This window comes from Artibeus jamaicensis, unplaced genomic scaffold (assembly GCF_021234435.1).
Source record: "Artibeus jamaicensis isolate MK-2021 breed Jamaican fruit bat unplaced genomic scaffold, CSHL_Jam_final scaffold_369, whole genome shotgun sequence".
Classification (NCBI taxonomy): domain Eukaryota; kingdom Metazoa; phylum Chordata; class Mammalia; order Chiroptera; family Phyllostomidae; genus Artibeus; species Artibeus jamaicensis.
The window spans coordinates 4,920,478-4,942,145 of NW_026522042.1; the positions used below are offsets into that span (position 1 = coordinate 4,920,478).

The following is a 21,668-nucleotide window of genomic DNA, read 5'->3' on the forward strand; positions in this document are numbered from 1 at the left end:
TCCAAATTCTATTTTTAATTATAATGACTATGCAGTTGATTCTTTGGGGTTTCAGGGAAGCAATATTTTCAGCTGAAAACACTACACGTTGCAGACAGCCGGGAGGTGAGCGTCTTGTTCTGACTTTCAGCAGCCCCAGCATTTCACTGAGGCTGCTGGATGCTTTCCGCAGAGATAATTGAGTTTTCCTGCGCATAAGACACATAGAAGTTGCCTTTGGTAAACTATTCTTTTCACTGTTCCTTAAAATTGCTCTCTTTAACATAGATGGATCCAACTGTATTTGAAATAGGTGTTTAACATGTTCTTCTCACCTGCTAAGAGGACTAAAATATTGCATTTCTTAAATCTTTAAGTTTCAGTGAGAATTTTCCAATGAGCTTTCAATCTTCCAGTCGCCCATCTATCGTTTTTGTCTCATTTCACATGTGCCTGAGTTGTCTGCATGATTTTTATTTTAGTTTCATATTGATCTTCCATGGCTGTCTGCAATTTGATCCTAGGCAGAGTATTAAAGGAACAAGGACACTATTCAGAAGATACGTAATCATGGTATGTACTGAAAAGCACCCATTGCAACTGTTTTTGAGACATTCTAATGAAATAAATTCATAATTGATCTTCGATGAGTCCTCAGAAATTGTATTCTGCTGGCATACAGGGGACTTTGTTTAACACCACAGGCATCTAATGATGCAGAGTCCAGCGACATTAGTCCTATTTCTGAGATGACTGAAAAAACCACTAATGAGCAGACAAGGAAACTGTGCTAAGCAGAGGTGATCCTCACAGTTCGGTTTGTCTCAGGACATGGTGAGCATGTTTCTGGAGTGGCTTAGGGAGGGGACAGGCAGTGGAGAAAAGGAAAGGATAACAGGAAAGTGAAATGTAGGTCTGGGGCTGGAGACTGGGAAGATGGAGAGCAGAGCCTGACCTGCTCCTGTCTGCGATTCTCGTCCCCGCAACCCTGCTGGGCAAATAACCAGCTCCTGGTTTCCCTCTTGGTCAAAAACCTTTTCTAGTTCATGCAATAAATTCAGAAACAACAATTAAACACGGAAAGAAATTTATCTTGTTCTATCCATGGAAACTAGTTTCATGATTAAGTCACATTTTAAAATGTATTTGCTTGTTCTGTCTCTTTGTCTCATTGTTTTCATTCTTTTGTAGCTTTTGCTTTCTCTTAACCTCGTGAGTTTTGTCTCTTTTCTAAGGAAGCTTTTCATTTATGTTCTCATTGTAAATGACTTTCAATCAGCAATCCAAAAGCACAGCAAAGTGCCCTGGCTGATGTAGCTCAGTAGATTGAATGCTGGCCTGTGAACTAAAGGGTCACCAGTTCGATTCCCAGTCAGAGCACATGCCTGTTTGTGGGCCAGGTCCCCAGTAGGGGGCACATGAGAGGCAACCACACCCTGAAGTTTCTCTCCCTCTGTTTCTCCTTCCCTTCCCTATAAATAAATAAAATAAATATATTTTTAAAAAGTACAGCAAACAAACATGACTGTTTTATTGCTGACAACTTTAATAAATGACTATAATATGCACATTCTCAAAATTAAAAAAATAATGCCTTTTTTGAGAATTCAAATAAATGAAAAATAATTTCAAAGCTGTATCTGGAGCAACCAAAGACTTGTGACCCTATTTAAGATACCTCTTTGTTGTATTTTGAAAACCTCCTTTTTAGTAGTTCTGCCATATTAGTTTAGTACAGACAGTGAAATCAGGAAAAACTGACTAAAATAACTACCTGGTCGTGAAGAAGTTGAAATAGAACAAAGAGGAATGGCTAGAAGCGAAGGGAAATCGACTTAACTCTCAGTTAGCATGACATTTTATATAGTATATTTTAACACTATTATAAAATTTTAAAATTTATGTTAAAATATACATTGCCACACTCAGGACTGAATATAGAGGGATTGGAGGGGCCTTCAGAATGGGAGAAGAGCAGGGAACATGTTTGATCCAATCAAGAAAAGCTGTGCCAGTAACGGGGCCTTTCTCGAGGAGAGCTGGGCTTCAGGCAAGCCTCGTTTATCCATCCCCTTGCTTCCTCACACCCTTGGCCTCTTGCATTCCCAAAGTCCCTAATTTCATTGATCACAGCACTATGTTGTTCATATTTTTGCTACTTCTTACCATCGAATTTTGGCCACCTGTACTAATTTCTTAGGGTTCTGGTGTTTGATTAGTTGAGAACAGATGGTGTCTGAGTCAGGATGGAGCTCACGGAGGGAGACTTAGCATAGGCTCCGGGATGTGGAGTGGTAAGGAAAATCTTACAAAATGAGAGCACAGTGGGGCCTCGTGGCTTTGTGTTCTGCTTCTCCCTGCTTTTTCTGTTCTCTGCTCCCTTTCTCAGGCCTCTGCCCTTCCTTTGTCTTTATTCTCACCTCTCCCAGGGTGAACTGGCTTCACCACCATTTAGTGTTTCAGGAAAGCACCTTGACTGGCCGTTCACTCCTCAGGCAAGGCCATCAGTGGCCAGCTTGTCACAGATTCCCTCCTCGAGGTGCCTGCTCCCCTCCCTGAAAATATGGCTGTAGCAGACGGGACCCCATGAGACCAGGGACGTTTGGTGCGGTGGGGTTCCCTTTGAGGAGGCCATGGGCAGGAAGACAATGCTGTGTCTGGAACAGATACTTTGGGGCATCTGGGAGGCTTAGAGCTCTTCAGCTTTGGGTGCTGAGTGACCGGTGACTTTGGCCCGATGTCCCAGTGGGTTCGGGAGACACAGAGGGAATGAGAGGAGTCTCAGCAGCGTCAGCCATAGCTGTAAATTTCATCTGAGAACACTTTCCCCCCGTCTGAAACGGTGATTACCTTTGGTCTAGATGCCAAGACATCTTGGCTTCTGGTGAGGTGTAGGCAAACGCTGACCAATAAGCCTGCCTCTTAGTGTGTTTTCTTGATTACATAACTTATCTGAAAGATAGGTCAGTTCTGGCAAGGTCTCCCTAGTACATGTTTTTGTCTTGGTGAAGGCAGTCGGAGGCCCTGCTGGCTTTGTGTGTTGGTGTGAGTGGCCCTGGCAAGAAAGAAATCCCAGGCCCTGCGTAGGGAGCGCTGAGAGAATAAGCAGGGATAAGTGGAAGGAGGTCAGTTGTCTGTGGGGCGCAGAGCTTAATCTGAGAAGCCCTAAGCAGCTGATTACTCCGGGTACCCACACCTGGCACGTTTTGCTGCCTGCTCTTACCTTCCAAGACACACACACACACACACACACACACACACACACACTGAACTTCCCTTCTGCTCACGAAACTTATCATCCATTGTCGAATCCCACTTTCACCTGTACATCTCGACTGGCTCGTGAACTTTCTGCCTGAGGAGCCGGCCATCCTCTCTCCCTTACCCTTCTGTAACATCATTCAAACAGGCGTTCAAACAACGTGATGCTGTCCCCGTGAGTTTTAGGATGTTTGTTTCTTCGGGATGAGAGTAGATCCACCAGCTCAGTCTGTCTCTCTGTGTCTCTCGGTCTCTCTCCTCTTTGAACAAATAAATACAGACTCTAACAACGGGTAGGAGAAGTGTCTCCCAGGGCTCCCGAGTTCAATGTCACGCTGGGCAGAAGTGGAGCGAGAGTGGGAGTGCGCGGCGTGCAGACCCTTCCGGCCGGCAGGGGGCAGCCGCGCGGCGGGTCGAGCGGAGCCTCCCGGCTTCGGCAGCCCCAGCCCAGCCCCGCGCGGCGCAGCCCGAGCGCAGCCACTAAGGGCAGCGGCGGCGGCGGGAGCGAGGCGCGCAGCGAGCAGCGGGCGGGCGGGAAGCAGCAGCCGCCGCCCCGCCGCCGCCGGCGCGACGGGCAGCCGGGCTCGCGCGCAGCCGGCTCGGCCCCGGCCCCGCAGCCTCGCGCCCCGGGCGAGCCTGGTCCCGGCGCCGGCACCGGCACCCCCCGCGTCCCCCGGCCATGGAAGGAGGCGGCAAGCCCAACTCGTCGTCCAGCGGCCGGGACGATGGCAACAGCGTCTTCCCCTCCAAGCCGCCCGCGACGGGCGCGGGGTCGGCTGGGGCCGAGAAGGGGCCGGGCAGCCCACCGGGGGGCGGCGGGACGGGCGCCAAGGAGCTGGGCAACTCCGTGTGCTTCAAGGTGGACGGCGGCGGCGAGGAGCCGGCCGGGGGCCTGGAGGACGCCGAGGGGCCCCGGCGGCAGTACGGCTTCATGCAGAGGCAGTTCACCTCCATGCTGCAGCCCGGCGTCAACAAATTCTCCCTCCGCATGTTTGGGAGCCAGAAGGCGGTGGAGAAGGAGCAGGAAAGGGTTAAAACTGCAGGCTTCTGGATTATCCACCCCTACAGCGATTTCAGGTGAGGGCTCCGCGCGCCCCGCCCGTCCCGCCCGCGCCCTGCACGCGCGGGCGCCAGGAGGGGCGCGGGGCTCTGGGTGGGGCGCGCGGTGGGCGAGGGTGGCGCTGCGGCGCCCTCCCCCCCCACTCGGGCTCAGCAGGCTCTTCCACTAGTTTCCACCCAGGATGGGGTGGGACGAGGAGTTCCTGTGGCCCGGGGACCCCGGAAGCTTGTCCGCCTTTGCCTGGAGAACTTTGGGGGACCGATCCGGAGACAGGCTACGGTGACCCCCGGTGGGAGGATGCTAAGTTGTGCCAGGGAAACTTTTACTTCGGAGATGGCAGTGTAAGGACGCGGCCGGAGAGTGGCTTTGGGGGTGTCACCCTTCCTCGTGCTCTGTCCCCAAGAAGTGTTTCGCTCCCCAAAGGGAAAGAGGCGCTCCTGGGGCTGAGCAGAGGTTGGGACAGACGGCCAGCCGGCCGGGGACAGTCACCCACAGGTCCCAGCTGTTCTGGCCGCTCCCTCCTCCGGAGCGTTCGTCTGCTTCTCATCTGCGGGAGGCAGTGGGCAGCCTCGGTGCGTTCCTGCAGACCGTGGTCGGCAGGCTGGGCGCGGGGATCTGCGCTCGGACAGCCCTGGCTCGAGAGTCCAGTGCCGGCGGCGCTGCCGGGCTGGGTGGGAGCGCCAGGCGCAGCGGAGCCCGACACGGACGCGGGCGTTCCCAGAGCCCCTTCCTGAAACACAGGGACACCCTCTCTTGACCTTGACTCTAAGTCTATTTCAGAAACCTCTCTCCGGTTTCCCCCAGCTCGAGAACAAGGGCAGGGAGTTGTCAGCTGTCAGGGTAAAATTGCCTTGGAGACTTAAAATCAAGAGGTTTCCCGATCTTATTTGTCACCCAAGTATTCATTGGTTTAGGAGCATTGTTTAGAGATTATCAAATGAAGGTCATGAAGTAGATCCTCTTATTAGCCTGCGCGCACACCCCGCGGCCACGTTATTTTCGCTCCGCAATAAGTCCGGGCTTTCCCTTACAAACAAACAATAACAACTAGTCACTCAGGGCGGCCCTAATTAATTGATGAACTGAACTCGTTAAAAAAAAAAAACCTGGGAAAGGAGTGTTCGAACACAGTAAGCAGTTTTAATAGGTGTCTAGTTAACAGCACACAAGTATAGCAGTAAAGTGAAGATTATGTTTGGAAACTAAGGGAAATTGCACTGAATTTCAGGCCTCGATGGGAGCTGTCCACAGTGCTGAATGGCATTCGCTGTGGAAAGCCCGTATGCCCGCCGGGGAAAGCCCTGGAGCGGCTATCTTCACCTTCTCTGATATCAGAAATCAGAAGCCTCTAGTACTTATGCATAGAGTGAATGCATTTTAGGAAGTGTGTAGTTTTGAGGTTCTTATTTGCAAAAACACAGCAGAGTCCAGAGGAGGATTTATGAACCCTAAAGACATTTATAGTCCATTGAAAATCAAGAGTTTGAACGATGTGCGTATTAGAAGGATCCACCAAATAATCTAACATGCTTCCTCCACTAGGAAGACACTTGTAGAAACAAACTGATAAATGGCCTTGTCACAAAATGTATGAGATTGTCATGTTCTTTAGAATTTTAAAGGTTGAAATTATATATAGAATAGTCTCTTAATCCTCAGTGGAAATATGTTGCAACATATATTACCATTTTTTTTTCATGAAAGAACTTTATATGGCAACTGCCTTCTGTCTTAATAACAAAAATAAGCATGATCTTTCCGGAAATCTATTTGATTCAGTTTTCACACACAGATCAAATGCTAAACATTAATTTCACACCCAGTTAAATGATCGCAGAGGATACTTGTGTTTTTCGAATCATGTTTAAAGACTCTGGTTTTCAAAATGCTATCATATATCAAACAAACTTTTACCACTTACTGGGTAAAAAACATAGGGCCATCTTTCAGGAATTGCAATAGTGTGCCAAATTTTGTTGAGTGAATGAAGTTCATGAGATTAAAATTCTCCATATTTTTCCAAGTCAGTCACATGAGGCAAACTATTTCTTTTTTTATTTATTTTACTGTTGTTCAAGTACAGTTGTCTCCATTTTCCCCTCACCACTCCCCCCACCCCTCCCCATCTCCATCTCCCACCCTCGATCCTACCCCCCTTTGGCTTTGTCCATGTGTCCTTTATACATCTTCCTTGATGACCATTCCCCAAAAGAAAGAAATGTTGCTAAAAAGGAAGAATCTGAAATCAGATGATGGTTCAATTCCATTATGCATTTCTAAGAAATGGGAAATAACTAAGAAGTGAACTAATACTCTAAACAAATTCCACTGTAAAGTGGCTTGGAATGTTTGAATAATTACATAACTGGAAAAAGAAAATGGGAGACATAACCAAATACTATGATTTAGAGTTTTAACTGGAGGATATCTGAAAAAATAGATTTTAACATTGTAATTACAGTCCTTCTAAGACAACAAAGTAAGAAGTAATCATGTAAATACTTCCTTGAGAGGCAAAATCCTGACAGAGTTTTTGTCTACAGGGAAAGCCACGGTGGGTAACTGTCCACACAATAGCTCTGTCACGGCCATCATGCACCTCAAGGCCCTTTTCTGGGGAAGACACTGGAAGGGGAGGGCCTTTGCTGTGATGCCTACAATGCCAAACGGATGCTCAGTCATTTATTGACTAAGAATGTGACGCTTAAGAAAACACTTCCTTGGGGAGGGTATTGTGGATAAAGACTCCGAAAGGGTTTTCTTCCTCGACACTGCATGGTCAGGCAAGTCTACTGCTCTGCCTTTGGGTCAGGCCTACCCTGCCGATTGTAGCAGGAGCCTGCCGCTCCAGGGCACCTCTGCTTGGGAGCACTGTGCCTCTTCCTTCTCAGGATGATGTCTGCCGCTTCCTGGGAGGGCAGGGCTGCGCTCCCGCTGAGACCTGGGGAGAGCTGTGCCCGGGGAGCTAGTGCTCTGTCTGGCAGGTGGTTATTCCCGCCTCCTGTGTAAGTAGGGCAGAGGCCCTGTAGCTCCCTTCTTTCTCAGGAGAAGATGATGTTAGAACACTTCAGAGATGAAACCAGCATCAGATAATAGCCATACGGTTAGAAAGACTGGGTGGGAGTGAGAGAATTTAATAAAAATACATTATGTTTTTGTTTATACCAAGGTCTCCCATCACCCACACTAAGAAAATAGGGTCACTTCAGAGTCACGGTTGCACTGGTCTTTTGCCTGGTGAGGCTGTTGCGTGTCAGTCTTACTGACTTTCGTGTGAGCAGCACACACAAATATTTAATTTGGAGATTAAACTTGATTTTTGAGACTAGGAACAGTGATTATATGTTTATTAGCTAAACTTTTATTTTTCACTTATTTAATGTAAGAGAGTGTGCCTGGCCAAGCTGTGTGCTTTCACAGCCAATCCATACCGGTGAAGTAATCATTGAAATACAGTGAAAGACTATTTAGAGTACCTTTGTGGATGGTTCTTATTATGGAGGTAATTTACCTCGGAAGAATGTATCGCCCTCCTGTTTGCCATTTTGGGGATTCTGACATCATTTTGTTGGGTTACTCTTATGTTAGGGTTCTTTGAAAACTAATGCTCCCATTCCATATGCAGGGTCTGGCAGAAGTAAGGCTTGCTTGAGTGTGGTTGGTGGGTGATGAGTGTCTCACGTGAGATGGACAGCAATTTGACCACTTCACCTAAAATGGCATAAGGTGTGCTTGAGTGCTTGTCATGTTACAGAATGACATGCTTCTAATTTTGTAATAAGAGAGTTTGTAATTAAAAAAAGAGGGGGGGGTGTTATTTGTGCCAGGCCCTGGATGTTACCTCTCAACCTCTTGCTTCTGGTAAGGGAGGAGATCTTTTTAATATCCTGGTATTAGTGCTTCTGCTGCTTTTCATCAGTTAGTCTGAGGACCTGTGGGGAAAGCTTCTGGTGTGTCCCGAAGCACACACGAGGTCTCCAGAAGTGGGGGTCACTTCCTCAAGACCGGACTTGCTGGGTCTCCACCTCCCCGTGGAGTTGCACCCACAATGACTGAGGTCAGAGATCGCTGATGTGTTCATTAGAGGAGGGAGGCTTCACCCCATCGCACAGTCAGGCAGAGACTTTCTGTCTCCAGGAGCCCCCCACGGGGAAACAAGCCAACCCCCTGGGGTCCGAGGACTAATTAGAGGCTGTTTCCTTACCCCTGTGCTGAATGCACTCTGCTCTCCCGGCAACAAGCCTTTGTTTCCTTTCCACATCAACAGCCAAAATTAACCGTGAGGACTTTCTGTGTTTTCTCTGTTAGGTGAACCTTTTCATGTCTTACAAATTTAATTACGTTTTTTCTTAGTGGTTCTAACAACTTTTAGGCCCAATTGAAGTCAAATTATTAGAAAGATTTGGAGTTAGGAATTTTTTCAGTTACTTTTTCTTAGCATGCAAATGAGTTATATAGTGTGAAGTTTTAGTAAATGTTTCACTTTTGTATTTATGATGTTACACTGATATTATACTATTAATATATTACAAGGTATTTTCCATTTTCTTTCTGACCAAGTTTCTCTTTAAACCTACTTTGGGGACTTGGTATGAACTGAGTCATTGGGAAGATGCACTTTCACCAATTCTTATTTAATTATTTGGACTCAAATTTGTGAACTTGAATTTTTTTAGATTTTATTTATTTATTTTTAAAGATGGAGAAGGGAGGGAGAAAAAGAGGGAGAGAAACATTGATTGGTTGCCTCTCACACACCCCCAACCCTGGACCAGGACCGCAACTCTGACCAGGAATCCTACCAGCAACCTTTAGCTTGGAGGGAAGGGGCTTAGCCAAGTGAGCTGTGCCTGTCAGGGCATGAATTTAAATGCCGAATAAGGATAAATTTTAAATGCACTGGGACTTATTATTATCATAGGCTTACTTAACAAAACCTAATTAAGCTACATCTGCTTGATCCAAAACCATAAACCATAAAAACACCAACCCCAAAAAGCAATTTAAATAGTATCTGTAATTCTTCATTATTCCACCCGGTGAACTATGTCCCAAAGTCAGTGCGAGGCCAGCAGAATATATCTGACGTGATTTTCACATGAGCATTTTGCCATTTTGGGTGCAATTCTTTTTTTTTTTTTTAAGATTTTATTTATTTATCTTTAGAGGGGAAGGGAAGGAGAGAGGGAGAGAAACATCAATGTATGGTCGCCTTTTGTGTGTTCCCTGCTGGGAACTGGCCTGCAGGGAACCAGCCTGCAACCCAGGAATGTGCCCTGACTGGGAATCGAACTGCGATTGTCTGGTTCGCAGGCCCGCGCTCAATCCACTGAGCTACACCAGCCAGGGCCTGGGTGCAATTCTTGTGTTTAGTAATTCACATCATTGTGGAGGAAGAGTCCAGCTTACGATGAGGACTTTCTCGTTCAGCACAATCCAGATGGCAGACCATTAGCACCTCGTGAAGAGAATTGAACATCTTTAGGTCCCAGGAGAGATTTCCATTTCATCATCTGTGGAAAGAAGTAGCAAACTATGAATTGGGCTGACACCCTATGTTTTAGGGCACAGGTAGTGGTAATGAAGAAAAAAATCTGCATGCACTTGGAAAAAAGGCTATTTTCACTTACACTCAGTACTCTTCTTCTAAAAATAATGTTCTTTGTGAAGACATTTTGATGTATAGCTTATTATTATTCCAGAAAAAAATTCAGGGAAAATGGTGATGACCTCTGGCACATCCTGGGATTTTTCTATGTTTTTGCAAAAGAAACCTTTCTGTCTGTGTGTGTGTGACATAAACTATTAAGGAAGAGACATCTGGGCATGTTTGTGTGCCTGTAAACATGTGTGGTGTGGGAAAAGTAGGTTAGAGTTGTGAGCGTGTGAAATACAGACTTTCTTCTTATATTATTATTTATTAATTATTATATTATTTTCCACATGAACAACTATAAACCTACTATTGCCCTACCCTATATAGAGATGTTGATTATTTTTAAGTTGAGCATTTATCTGAAACGTTTCACCAAAGTTGGAGTGACAAAAGTTGGTTTAATGGCCCTTTTTCAGTTTATTAGTTAATTTCCCCATAATATCTTTCAACTGTTTCACCTGATAACTGACTATTCAGTAAAAGCAAAGTAGCGAAATGATGTATGCCCTGGATTTACAACTTAAAAATTTTGTTTACATAGATGTGGCTTTATTTTTACAATGTTACCTGTAAGTGTGAAGAAGTATGGCTAATTAGAAGTAACCCTTAAAGAGTTAGAGGCTACTTACAAATTTTGTACACTCATGTTTGTTTCCGGTACTTCTGTATTATAAACAGTGATATAGCCAACCCTTGGGCATTACAATGTGTTACATTCTGGGCAGAGTTCAGGACATGGCATTCCTGGCTATGAACATTTTAGAGATTCTATACATGTGGATTTCACCAGTTAATACTGCTGTGGTTGAGATACTTTCTGAAATTTTGATAGTGATATAGGTTCACCAGTGTTGATATTCCTGTTCAGACGTCAACAGGCAGTTTTAAGACAGACAGTCAAGGCCGTCCTCCATTCTGTTTATTCTAGAGTGGCAAGACAAATAACGTTATATAATTCTAGTACTGCTATTCTGCTTAAAACCCTGTAGAGCAGTGACTTCAACCTTTTCATCTCATGGCACACATAAACTACTAAAACTCTGAAGCATACCAAAAATATATGTTTTTGCCAGTCTGATAAAAAAGATATAATTTTGATTGATTTACAAAAGATAATAGTACTTATTACCCTTTTTGCTCCTGAGTGACTTTTTAAAAAAGTCATGTGCCTATACTTGTACATAAGGATGTCTGTTATGAAGAATTAACCAATCAGACACAAGCTTATTGTGCGCTGTGACCAGTAAGATGCAACTCTGTTATATGACTTGTGTATTTATGGTTCAAGACAGGGCATTCACACTGGACAGCTATTGTTCTGTTCACTGTTGTCATTTTTTTATTTGACAATCTAAGGGAAAAGAGATCAGTACCCCTAAGTAGTCAGGTATCATGTTTTATAAATTCTTGTGGCACATCGGTTGGAAAACACTGCTATTGGGGTTTCCCATTAGTCCTAGAATACGCTTGACAAACCCTCCATGAGCTACAAGAGTTCGGCCATCTCCACAAGCCTCCTGGTCCACTCACATCCTCACTGCTCCCAGCTGCCCGGGAGAATTTCTGCTCCCAGAACAAGTGGGAGTTCTCTCCTGCTTGTTTTAGATTTTAATGTGATTTAGCCCCAGGGCCTGAAAAGATCTTTTCACTTTTCATCGTTCTGAATCATAGCTGCTTCCTCCTTGTCAACTGGCTTTCAGTTCAGTATTTCTGATCACCTTCAACACCTTTCCCTTTTCATTTTCTATCTGGGCCCCTTGTTTCATCAGAATTGATAATTATGCTTTTTGTATGTCCCTCCAGTAGAATTTAAGCTCTAGAACCTCATCAATGTTGTTCAATTTTATATTTCTAAATCCATAAAAATGCATGTAGGAGGTTATTTTCCTATTTGGCTTTCTCAGATGCTGTATTTTATTTTGTTTTAAAAAATGTTTTATTTGTTTATTTTTATTAGAGGGGTGAGGGAGAGGAAGAGGGAGAGAAACATCAATGTGCAAGGAATGACCTGAAACCTAAGTATGTGCCCTGAGTGGGAATCAAACCAGCAACCCTTAAGTCTGTAGGCTGGTGCTCAATCCACTGAGCCACACCAGCCAGGGCAGATACTGTGTTTTAAAACAGATTTTTGAGGTGTAATTCACTCGTCTCACTTGTGTGACTGAATGTTTTCTGGTATGTGCATAGTTGTGCAACCATGACCACAATCAATTTTGGAAACATTTTCACTCCAAAAAGGAACCCAATCCCATTAGCACTCATTTTTGTCTTTCTCTTCTCACTAATATACTTTCTGCCTGTACAGATGTTCTTTATTCTGGACATTTTGTATCAATGGAATCATGCACTGTGTAGTCTTTTGTTATTGATTTCTTTCACTTAACATGACATTTTCAAATTTTATCTGTGTAGTAGCATGTTTTAATACTTTATTCCTTTTATGGCTGAATACTGTTCCACTGTATGGCTATACTAACTTTTAGTCAACCATTTATCACGTGATGGAAATCTGGATTGTTCTACTTTTTGGCCATTAGGAATACAGTTCGTATGAACATTCTTGTACAAATTTTATGTGCATAGATATATTTCTATTACTCTTAGAAGTGAAATTGCAGTGTCAACATAACAGACTTTTAACAAATATTATTGAATGAATGGACAAAGAATTTGTCTCCAACCAGGGTGTATACACCTTTAATCTGAGAATCAACAAACCCGGATGAAGGCAGCTTTTTTCCCCCTTCTGTGGTAATACCTGGCATTCCCTCCTGATTACCACCTGCAAGTCCATGTCCCACCTCCTCCATGCCCCTGCCCAGGTGACTCAGTGAAACTCAGGGTGGGTAAGCAGCATGAACATGGACACATGGATAGAGTGTAAAACTGGGCAGGAATTCAGCCCTCCTAAATCTTAGTTTTCATACTCCAGCTCTTATAACTAAAAAGAAACAAGGCTGCCAGTATTCATAATTCTCCAAACCTGCAGACAAACCGTGGTAGAACAGACCTAAACATTTATTCTTCCTCCCTGTTGAAATCATTCCAGAATAACATGGAAAAAACACAAATAGAAGAGGAGAAAGAAGAAAGCAAAACGTTTCCAGACATTTTGGAAAAAATAGAAAGCCAATGGAGAGATTATTTTCCTTCCACAGCCCTTCACCTTCAAATCCCAGAGGTATTCAGGACATGAAGTTCCTGCTAAAGAACTCATTTCCAGAAAAGCCAGGCCAGAACTAGGAGGCCTAAGTAGGGGTCTCTTTAGTGGATACAGAACTCTCAAGCCTAACATTAGGATGCTTAGAGTCAGGTCAGTTCTGCTCAGGCAGGAAACTGGAGAAAAAGCCCTCCAGTGGGAGACGTTTCAAGGTCTTCCAGCAAAACTTTTAATTTATTTCCTAATGACCTTGCAAAAAGCCCCAGCTGCATACCTAGCCTGTAATTATGTCTTGATATTCCCTCATCTAACATGATCAGAAAACAAAGAAGTATAAGAGTTTTGAGGAAAGTCACCACCCTAAAGGAGAAAGCCTAATCAAACAGCAAAATGAAGTCCAGAGAACAGAGAGGCATTTGGGATAAGGAGAAATTACATTCTTAAAAATACTTTATAAATTATGTCTTCAGGAAAGTATTTTCTCTGTGTCGTACTAATGTCCTATGGGAAGAGTACTCAGAGATAAAGAAAAAGAGACTTGGACATCGTAAATTGGCACACAAAGTCTAGGAAACCTTTTAGAATTAAGGAAAAGAGGAAAAAAAGAATAGAAAAATGTAAGCAAAATAAAGGATAACTTGTTTTTTTAAATTTTATTTAGTTATTTTTTAAGTACAGTTTTTTGTCTGTTTCTCCCATCCCAGCCCCCCCCCATGCTCCCCACCTCCCTCCCATTTCCACCCCCCTTAGTTCTTGTCACTGTGTCTTTCCTATTTGTTCCTTCAAATCCCTCCCCCTTTTTTTCCCTTAAATTCCCTCCCCTCTCCCCTCAGGTCGCTGTCCCCTTGTTCTCTATTTCAGTGTTTTTGTTTTTATTTTGCTTGCTTGTTTGTTTTGTTGTTTAGCTTCTTGTTAAAGGTGAGATCAAGGAGCTACTGCCCTTTGCAACAACATGGATGGAACTGGGAAGCATTATGCTGAATGAAATAGGCCATGTGTTTAAAGGATAACTTGTAAGGAGAAAATCTGTAACAGGAGTTCGGAATGAGGGAAAATTGTGAAAGTGCACGCATGGTATTAACAGACATTTCCAACAGTATTTTCCACGTAGCAGTGGAACTCACAAGTACTCAGAGCTAAGAAGGTAGAAGACCCCACTAGGGGTCTTTGCACAGAAGTTTCAGGACTCCATTGAATCAGAAAAAACAAACAAAACAAAACAAAACAAAACAAAACATAACAACTAAAACTTTCCACAGAGAAAGTTACATATCAGGAAGTAGGAAAAATACTGTCAGCTAAATGCAATATAATAAAGTCTAGGGTACTACAACTTAGTACCTTACCATTATATGAAGATTTAAGCATTCATAATTCAAGAATTCTAGCATTGACCACTCACGTATCCTTTCTTAGAAGGTTATGTGAGAAGGTTACTGGATGATGTGCTCCAGCAAAACAAGGAACTACACCACAGTAATGTGAAAATACAGAAGGTAGAATGAGGGGTCTAACATAGGAGAATACTGAAAGAAAGTCTCAGGAATAATCCTGACTCTTGAAGGAAACCAATCTAGACAGGGACAGGAAAGCAGAGGGTTTTGAAAAAGGTCTTCAGGGGTACTCCCCCCAAAACTGATGAATTTCAACATCTGAAAAGTAATGTTAATAGGTGTTCTATAGACCACAGATTTGGAACAAGATATCTTTGACCTTCATAGAAATAACTAGAGGGTACTTTGAATACAAGCAAATAAACAAAAAACCTTGATCAACCCCAGAATGATTTGAAGATTTGGAGATGCATAGAAAAAGGTGGCAGTGGGAGGGGCAGCAGGAATCACAATTTGCCTGACCTAGCAGTGAAGAACACTTACCTGCTCATGATGGTGTAAAAAGGTTGATTGATTTAAGCACAGATTGTGGTCCAAGATCAGGTGTCTTAAGAAAGCGAGATCCTCATCTGCCATCATGTGAAACTAGGCAGGGTTAACAGTTGATTTATCAATTTCTTTTTGAAATACAAAATTTAATGTTAAAAGGAGCAATTAAGGTGTTTGAATTATGAGAGGGCATGTAGAGTGAAAGGAATGGGCAGGGTTTAATGTGGTTTTTTTTTTTACAATCCTTTGATACTATTTTACCTTTTTAAAAAACAGTGTAGATGTATTTTGAGGTAACATAGTTTTGCCAAGAACATAGACTCTGGAGCCAGGATGTTTGGGTTAGACTCCCAGCTCCGCTTCCTGGGCCTCAGTTTCCATTTTTTTAAAGTTTCCTTATTTTCCTTCATAAAATAATAGACAAATCTTATCAGGTCTCCGGGAAGATATATATTTTATATGGATATTACAAATATTAATGTAGTGTCTAGGTATATGCAATGCTTAGGGATGGTGCTCTGTGTGTATGCTGTGTGCTAGCTGTTATGAAAGTGAAATGGAACAGAATTAGGCCATGTGAATTAGTTTCACTTTCACTATTGGAAAGTGAAAATGCTCTCTACGTATATATTTGACAGTCCTCAGAATTCCAGAAACCAACAGGTCTAAAGGCAGGGCTGTGAAGTGACAGGCTCCTCTGTCCTCCTTATTTTTATGGCAATCTGGTGAGAGTTCTGTGTGCGCTTTGTAAAGTAGGCCCACTCACAAGGCAGCCAGCCCTGGGACTTCTAACACACCCTCCGTCTGCAACATTTTCCAGACATAACATGATCTGCTTCCACTTTGGTATAGAATGCTGCAGAGTCGAACATTTACACATAGCTTTTAGGGAAAATTCTAATGGCATTGAGTTGCATATACTTCTTTTTTTAAAAAAAAAATCTAGTCATTATTGTACTTTTTCCATTACCATTTAGTCCCCTTATACCTTCCTCCCCCCAGCAATCACCACATTGTTCATCTTTATTTTCATCAGAAAATGGCACAGTCGTACCATTTGGGATCTCATTTCAAATCAGTTAAGTGTTATGTATGAGCCAAATAAGATGAATCATAACTTGCTACATTCTTTCATCTTCTTTTTTATTGTCAAATTTGATAGTCATGAAAAACAGTTGTTCAGAAATAGGATTTAAGAAAGAGAACAAATTTGAAACAATGCTTTTAAAATGTTTTTTACATCATTTTAGAGCAGATGCCGCCACCCTTATGGAATGTTTAGTCTTGTTATTTTTTAAAGGAAAATACACAGACTTAGTTGAGAGACATGAGCAGAGGCTGAAAAAAAGAGTTGTGCAAGTTTTCTGAGTAGTACATAGAGAACTGAATATTAGTTATTTTTTGTAGAAGAATCATTCATTGTGTAAATAATTATTTTTATAAAGCTTCTTCATTCTGAGCAATAAATCAGGTAATTGACTTGAATAACTATTTAAGTAAAATAGCATGAAGATTGACAACATGTATTTCTTGGGGTTTAGATGTATTTTTTATTTATATAAAATAGAAGAAATATACATTGAAAGCACCTAGTTATTGGTGTATATGTATTAAACAACATAAATATACCCAGAATTCTACTAGATGTAACTATTGATTATATTAATCATTCATGGACATCAATTTATGTCAGCTGAGGCTTCCTGGTGCATAGAATACTTTAAAAATCAAATGAAGGCTGGACCATTTGCCCTGATAACATGCATGTAATCATAAAATTTTGCCTGCAATTTTAAGAGGTTTGTGGTTCCCTTCAAGCACAATTATTTTTGAACCCCTAGTTAAGATTGCCTGAACTGTTTAATATATTTACCCAAAAATACGGTACTAAAGACAATGAATGGGAGAAATAGGGAGACAGAATTTTGCTTGGACAAGCCATTTAACAGAGCAGTGGCTAGAAAGGCTTGCCTCAAGAGGCAGAGGATTCCGTGTCAATCAACCAGTCCACGGTTTTGAGGCTAGGTGCCTCGTCAGTGGGGATTGAGTAGAGATTTGTTCTGCTGGGTCAGTCAGTGCAATTAAACACAAAATGATAGCTAGAAATATATTTTGGGTAAGAGGAGAGGAGTTATTTTTTGCACGGGATGTTTACCTGCCTTAAAAAGCTGATTGAGCTATATAAAGCTCAGTAAGATGGTTGATTATAAGATAATTGAAATATACCAACAACTTTCCTAAATATTAATAAATATGATTGAGGATATATAATAGAAAAATTACTGAATGCAGAAACTATATAACCAAATTTGAAAATTTCACATCAATATAAAAAAGGTGTTTTATAATAAATTGTGTTATTTGACTAGAATAATTGAGTAAAATCCATTCTTATAAGCTTGCAACAAAATTAAATTCAAATAGGTTTAAATTTACAAAAGGTAAAATAACTGAAATCAGTGTTCCTAGAAAAATAGTAGTGAATTGTTTAATAATTTCACCACGAGAGAGCTTTCCAATAGGTGACTCTGAGGATAGCTCTGCACATTTTTCAGCTGTCAGTTCAACCCTGCATAAACAATTCTTGAAAATATAAAGGCTAGTGAGTTGTCTTACAAAAAATTGACACACTTGCAAATACATGGCTACACACGATCCCTATAAAATTGTTCATAATAGTAGAAATGTATGAACACATATAAACCTGAGTAAAATTTCAACCCTGTCCTAAACTCTTGGTTATCAGATATTCCTCAGATCTCTACCCTTCCTATTCTTCATAGAAGTTATCATAACTTATTATACTAACTGTTTTGTTGATATAATTTGATTATTTTCTTCCTTCTTCTATAATTTAAGCCTCACTTAAAGTGAGGGTTTCTTAAAAAATTGTTTTAAGCACTGTATTCCTAGGGCTAGAAGCATGCATGGTACAAAGTAGGCACTCAATGAATATAAATGAATGAAGACATTTTGGTTGGCAACATTATGTCCAGTCTTGGTTTTTAAACACCTTTCCCAATAACCAGGAGTTGATCTTTTCCCCCATATTTCCTACAAAAAGTGGAATATTTTAATTTAATGTAGCTAGCCTAATCTAATGCATAGAAACATATTGAGGAATAAGATTTGAAGACATTTCGAATAATTCACATACATACTGATGTTAATTCTATTTGTTGTAATGCTTGTTTGTAAGGTGGTTTAAAAAAACCGGGATATGTTTTTGTGGCTCTTGTGGGATGGGTTTTGTTTCATAGCCTCATAAAAGCCACTTAAATGTCACTGGTTTTGGAGCCAAGGCTATCTTTGTCAAAATAGACTTGAAAATATATCTCTTTGGGCAATGACATTTAAGAAGGAATGACATTACTTTCTTGTATGTATATATTTTTTTGTTTTGCCAGATTGGGCTGCTTGGTATAAAAGTGCACATTTCATTTCAAGCCCTATTATATAGAGATGAGGAATTAACACTGTCTTTATAGTTGTAATTAATCAAATACCAAGTTAGTGTTTTAAAATAACCTACTTGTGTTCATGAAAGTTAAAGGAAAAATTCCAACTGAAACTTTCTTGAGTTAGCACTACTAAATTGGTCCTTGTATTACGTTAACAGAAAAGATAGCTTAGATCTTGATATAAGAAAATTGACGTTGACATGATTTTCAAAAGGAAAGGGGACTTAAGTTTGAGAAAATAGTGGTAGCTTCGTTTCTGAATATGGAAAACAATCAAGCAAGTAGAGGGCAAACCCCAAAACTCCATAGACAGGTTTTATAACATGATTATTCCCATGAATCTGAAAGGTGAGTAGGTTGGGACAAACCGACAAAAACGGCAGCGCCTGGGTTTTTGAACCTCCACATCGTTGAGGGCAGGAAGTGGTAGCAAGCAGGGTCATCTGATCAACCTGAGAACGGGGAGTGGGGGGACCTCCCACAAAACCCGCAGGTGTTTTTCTGGAAGAGCGGCTCTGAGTGGGATGGACTTCCTACAGCTCTGATAGCACCAGGTCTGTGGTGGTAATCCAGAGAGGCATAATAGTGGTTTCCCTAAAACTCATGGGATCACACACGTGAATTCACTCGTTCAGTAAATATTCACAGAGTACTGAGTGTGTGTGTGCTCAGGGACTAATAGGTGCTTTGGATGGAACAAAGAATGGAACCAAGTCACAGCCTTTCTTTGGCTTTTTGTCCAGTGGAGAAGAGGAGAGAATAAGGAGAGAAAGAATGCCAACAAGGAAATTGTACCTCATACCCACCAGAGAAAATCACGATGCATGAATTCTCTCATATTTAATCACCAGCTAAATTTTGTAATCTTTTACCTTTTCTTTCTCAGATTTTTGTAAACCATCAAAAATAAATAATACTTTTGCATGCTTCTTTTGGGTAAAAAAATTCAATTACTTTACTGGGGTACTATTACTTCAGAATTTTAACCTTTAAATCTTTATTAGTTTATTGTCACATTGTTGTGATTCCAGAAAGCCAAAAGGATATTCAGGTTTGTACTGAAACTCAACAAGCTGAGGATTATTTCAGAACTATGTGTTTAAAAGAGAGAAACATCCACTGGAAAAGAGCAGAGCAGTTTACTTACTGACTGAAGTATGGACTGCCACTGTATTTCTTTCCACTGTAAAATGAAGCTAATTTATATTCCTTCTGTATATCAACAAATCATGTTGGAAAGAGAGAGAGGAGCTCTTAACCTACTTTTCTATCTTCAGTTTTTAACTTTATCATGCTTGTTAATTGCCTGGGTGTCCTTTAAGCATCTATTTCCAGGACTCTTTCCCAGAGGCTTGGTTTAATTTTCAAAGTGCAGGGTATTCCGCCCTAATTACGTGAGAGCGCACTGCCTGCAAACAGTCAGGAGACAGTTCTGGAATCGAGCACATCGCTGCAAATATTTAATGACTAGGAGGCCGTGGCAGGCGGTCTTTTGAAGCTGGTGACATTTGAAAGTAGGATTTCTTCCTGGAACATAAACTTCAATAACTGTGATTTTGTGTGTGTGTGTGTGTGTGTGTGTGCGCGCGCTCAGGGACTAGTATACACACACACATACATATAGAGGAACTTTACATTTTAAAATTTCTCTCATTAAGTATTTAAATAAGCTGAATGCTCCCACGATCTAAAATTCTTTTCATAATCAATAACGAAACACAAAGTGGGTCTGCGATTTACAAGACATGCAGTTTGTGTTTCTAGAAATATGGTCCATTGTTTTCATTGAAAAGCATGCTACTATGTGGACTTAAATGTCTACAATAAATCAGAATTATAGGCATTATATGCCACAGTTATTTTCACATTAGTGTAGTGCGGTAAGAATTACTATTAAAATGTTGTAACTTGGTAAAACCAACAGTCAGTGGCTTACTCTACAAAAGATGGTCAGATACAATATTACCTGCTAAGTTCTATGTGCCAGACACCGTTCAAAGTGTCTTTGTATTATCTCACTGAGTTCTTACAGCAACCTTATAGCCGTCACTATTTGTGTCCCATGTCAGCCTAGAAAACCAGATTATGGAGAGGTTAAGTAGTTAGACAGCTTCTAAGTGGAGAAGCTGGGATTTGAACCCTTGGATCTGGCTTATAGCCCCAGATCTTAACCACTCCCCTTTGTCCCAGAGGAATTCAGTCATAATCTGATTTAGTGACTCAGGCTTTTTCTTGACTTTGTAACAATGTCCAGCTGTTAGAATTTATATGCATGTGTCCTGTCTGTGAGAACCTGTGTTATGTAGCTGATGGTCTTGTGTGGGAAGTGGGGCCTCATTAATCGAACATGGGCTGCAGTTTTCTGAGAGCCTCTTTCTAATCTCTAGTTCATCGTGTTGGGCTGGATCCAACACGTCAAAACTTAATTATTCCAAATGCTGATTCGTTTTTTCAAAAAAGCTAGATATTTGATGGTAAGGAGTCAAGAGTGAATTTTGAAAATTGAAATGTTCTTATCCAGGAAAGCAAATAAAATGGAAATAAAACTATAAAGACTTCTTTTGATTTTTACCTAAGTTTCATATTCCAGAAAATATAAGAACTAGTGAAAACAATTCCATTTTCTCAAAAAAATTTAATTTTTTATTATGTTTTTTAGTATTCTTCCAATTGGTAATGCTTACTTACAAAAATGAACAGACCATGAAGTGCAAATATCAATGGAGAGCTCTGTACTCTTAATGTAGGCATTGCAAGATGGTAGAAGTACAAAGAAACCATATAACTTTAGCTGCAGACATTACTGATGATAGACATAGTCATTATACAGAAAGGTCAATGTTTGCCATTGGGTTATGATCAGCCACCACATAAATGCTGCACAGTGCATAGCTTCTAAATTGGAATCTGTCAGATGTTAAGGGATTACAATTACTTAGGAAGTTTTCAGAGGGTTATTGTTAGAATTTGAATCTACTGAGAAAATGTAGCTAAAAGAGGCAAGAAACAGTGTATGAAGTACTACGTGGCAGGTGTCTGAGAGGGTCTCTGCAAACTGCGCTCTTTAAAGCCTCTGAGATCACACCTCTGATTTCTCAGGTCTGACGACAGCGTGGTCCACCCTAGGGTATCACTGCCTTCAGAAACCGATAGGTCACGACTTGCTATCACAGTAGGTTGACGTGGCTCTCATTGAGGGTAAAGCCGA

General features: G+C 41.5%; 1 protein-coding gene across 1 annotated transcript in view; it reads left to right on the forward strand.

Annotated features, from left to right (window-relative positions):
• Positions 1-3,850: 3,850 nt before the first annotated feature.
• The window catches only part of HCN1 (hyperpolarization activated cyclic nucleotide gated potassium channel 1), a 313,114-nt gene continuing 295,296 nt past the window's right edge, over positions 3,851-21,668 (forward strand). Inside the window, exon 1 of the mRNA XM_037145108.2 lies at positions 3,851-4,317. Within this exon, the coding sequence (XP_037001003.2) occupies positions 3,920-4,317 (398 nt within the window). The 5' untranslated portion in view covers positions 3,851-3,919. The remainder of the gene's footprint in view (positions 4,318-21,668) is intronic.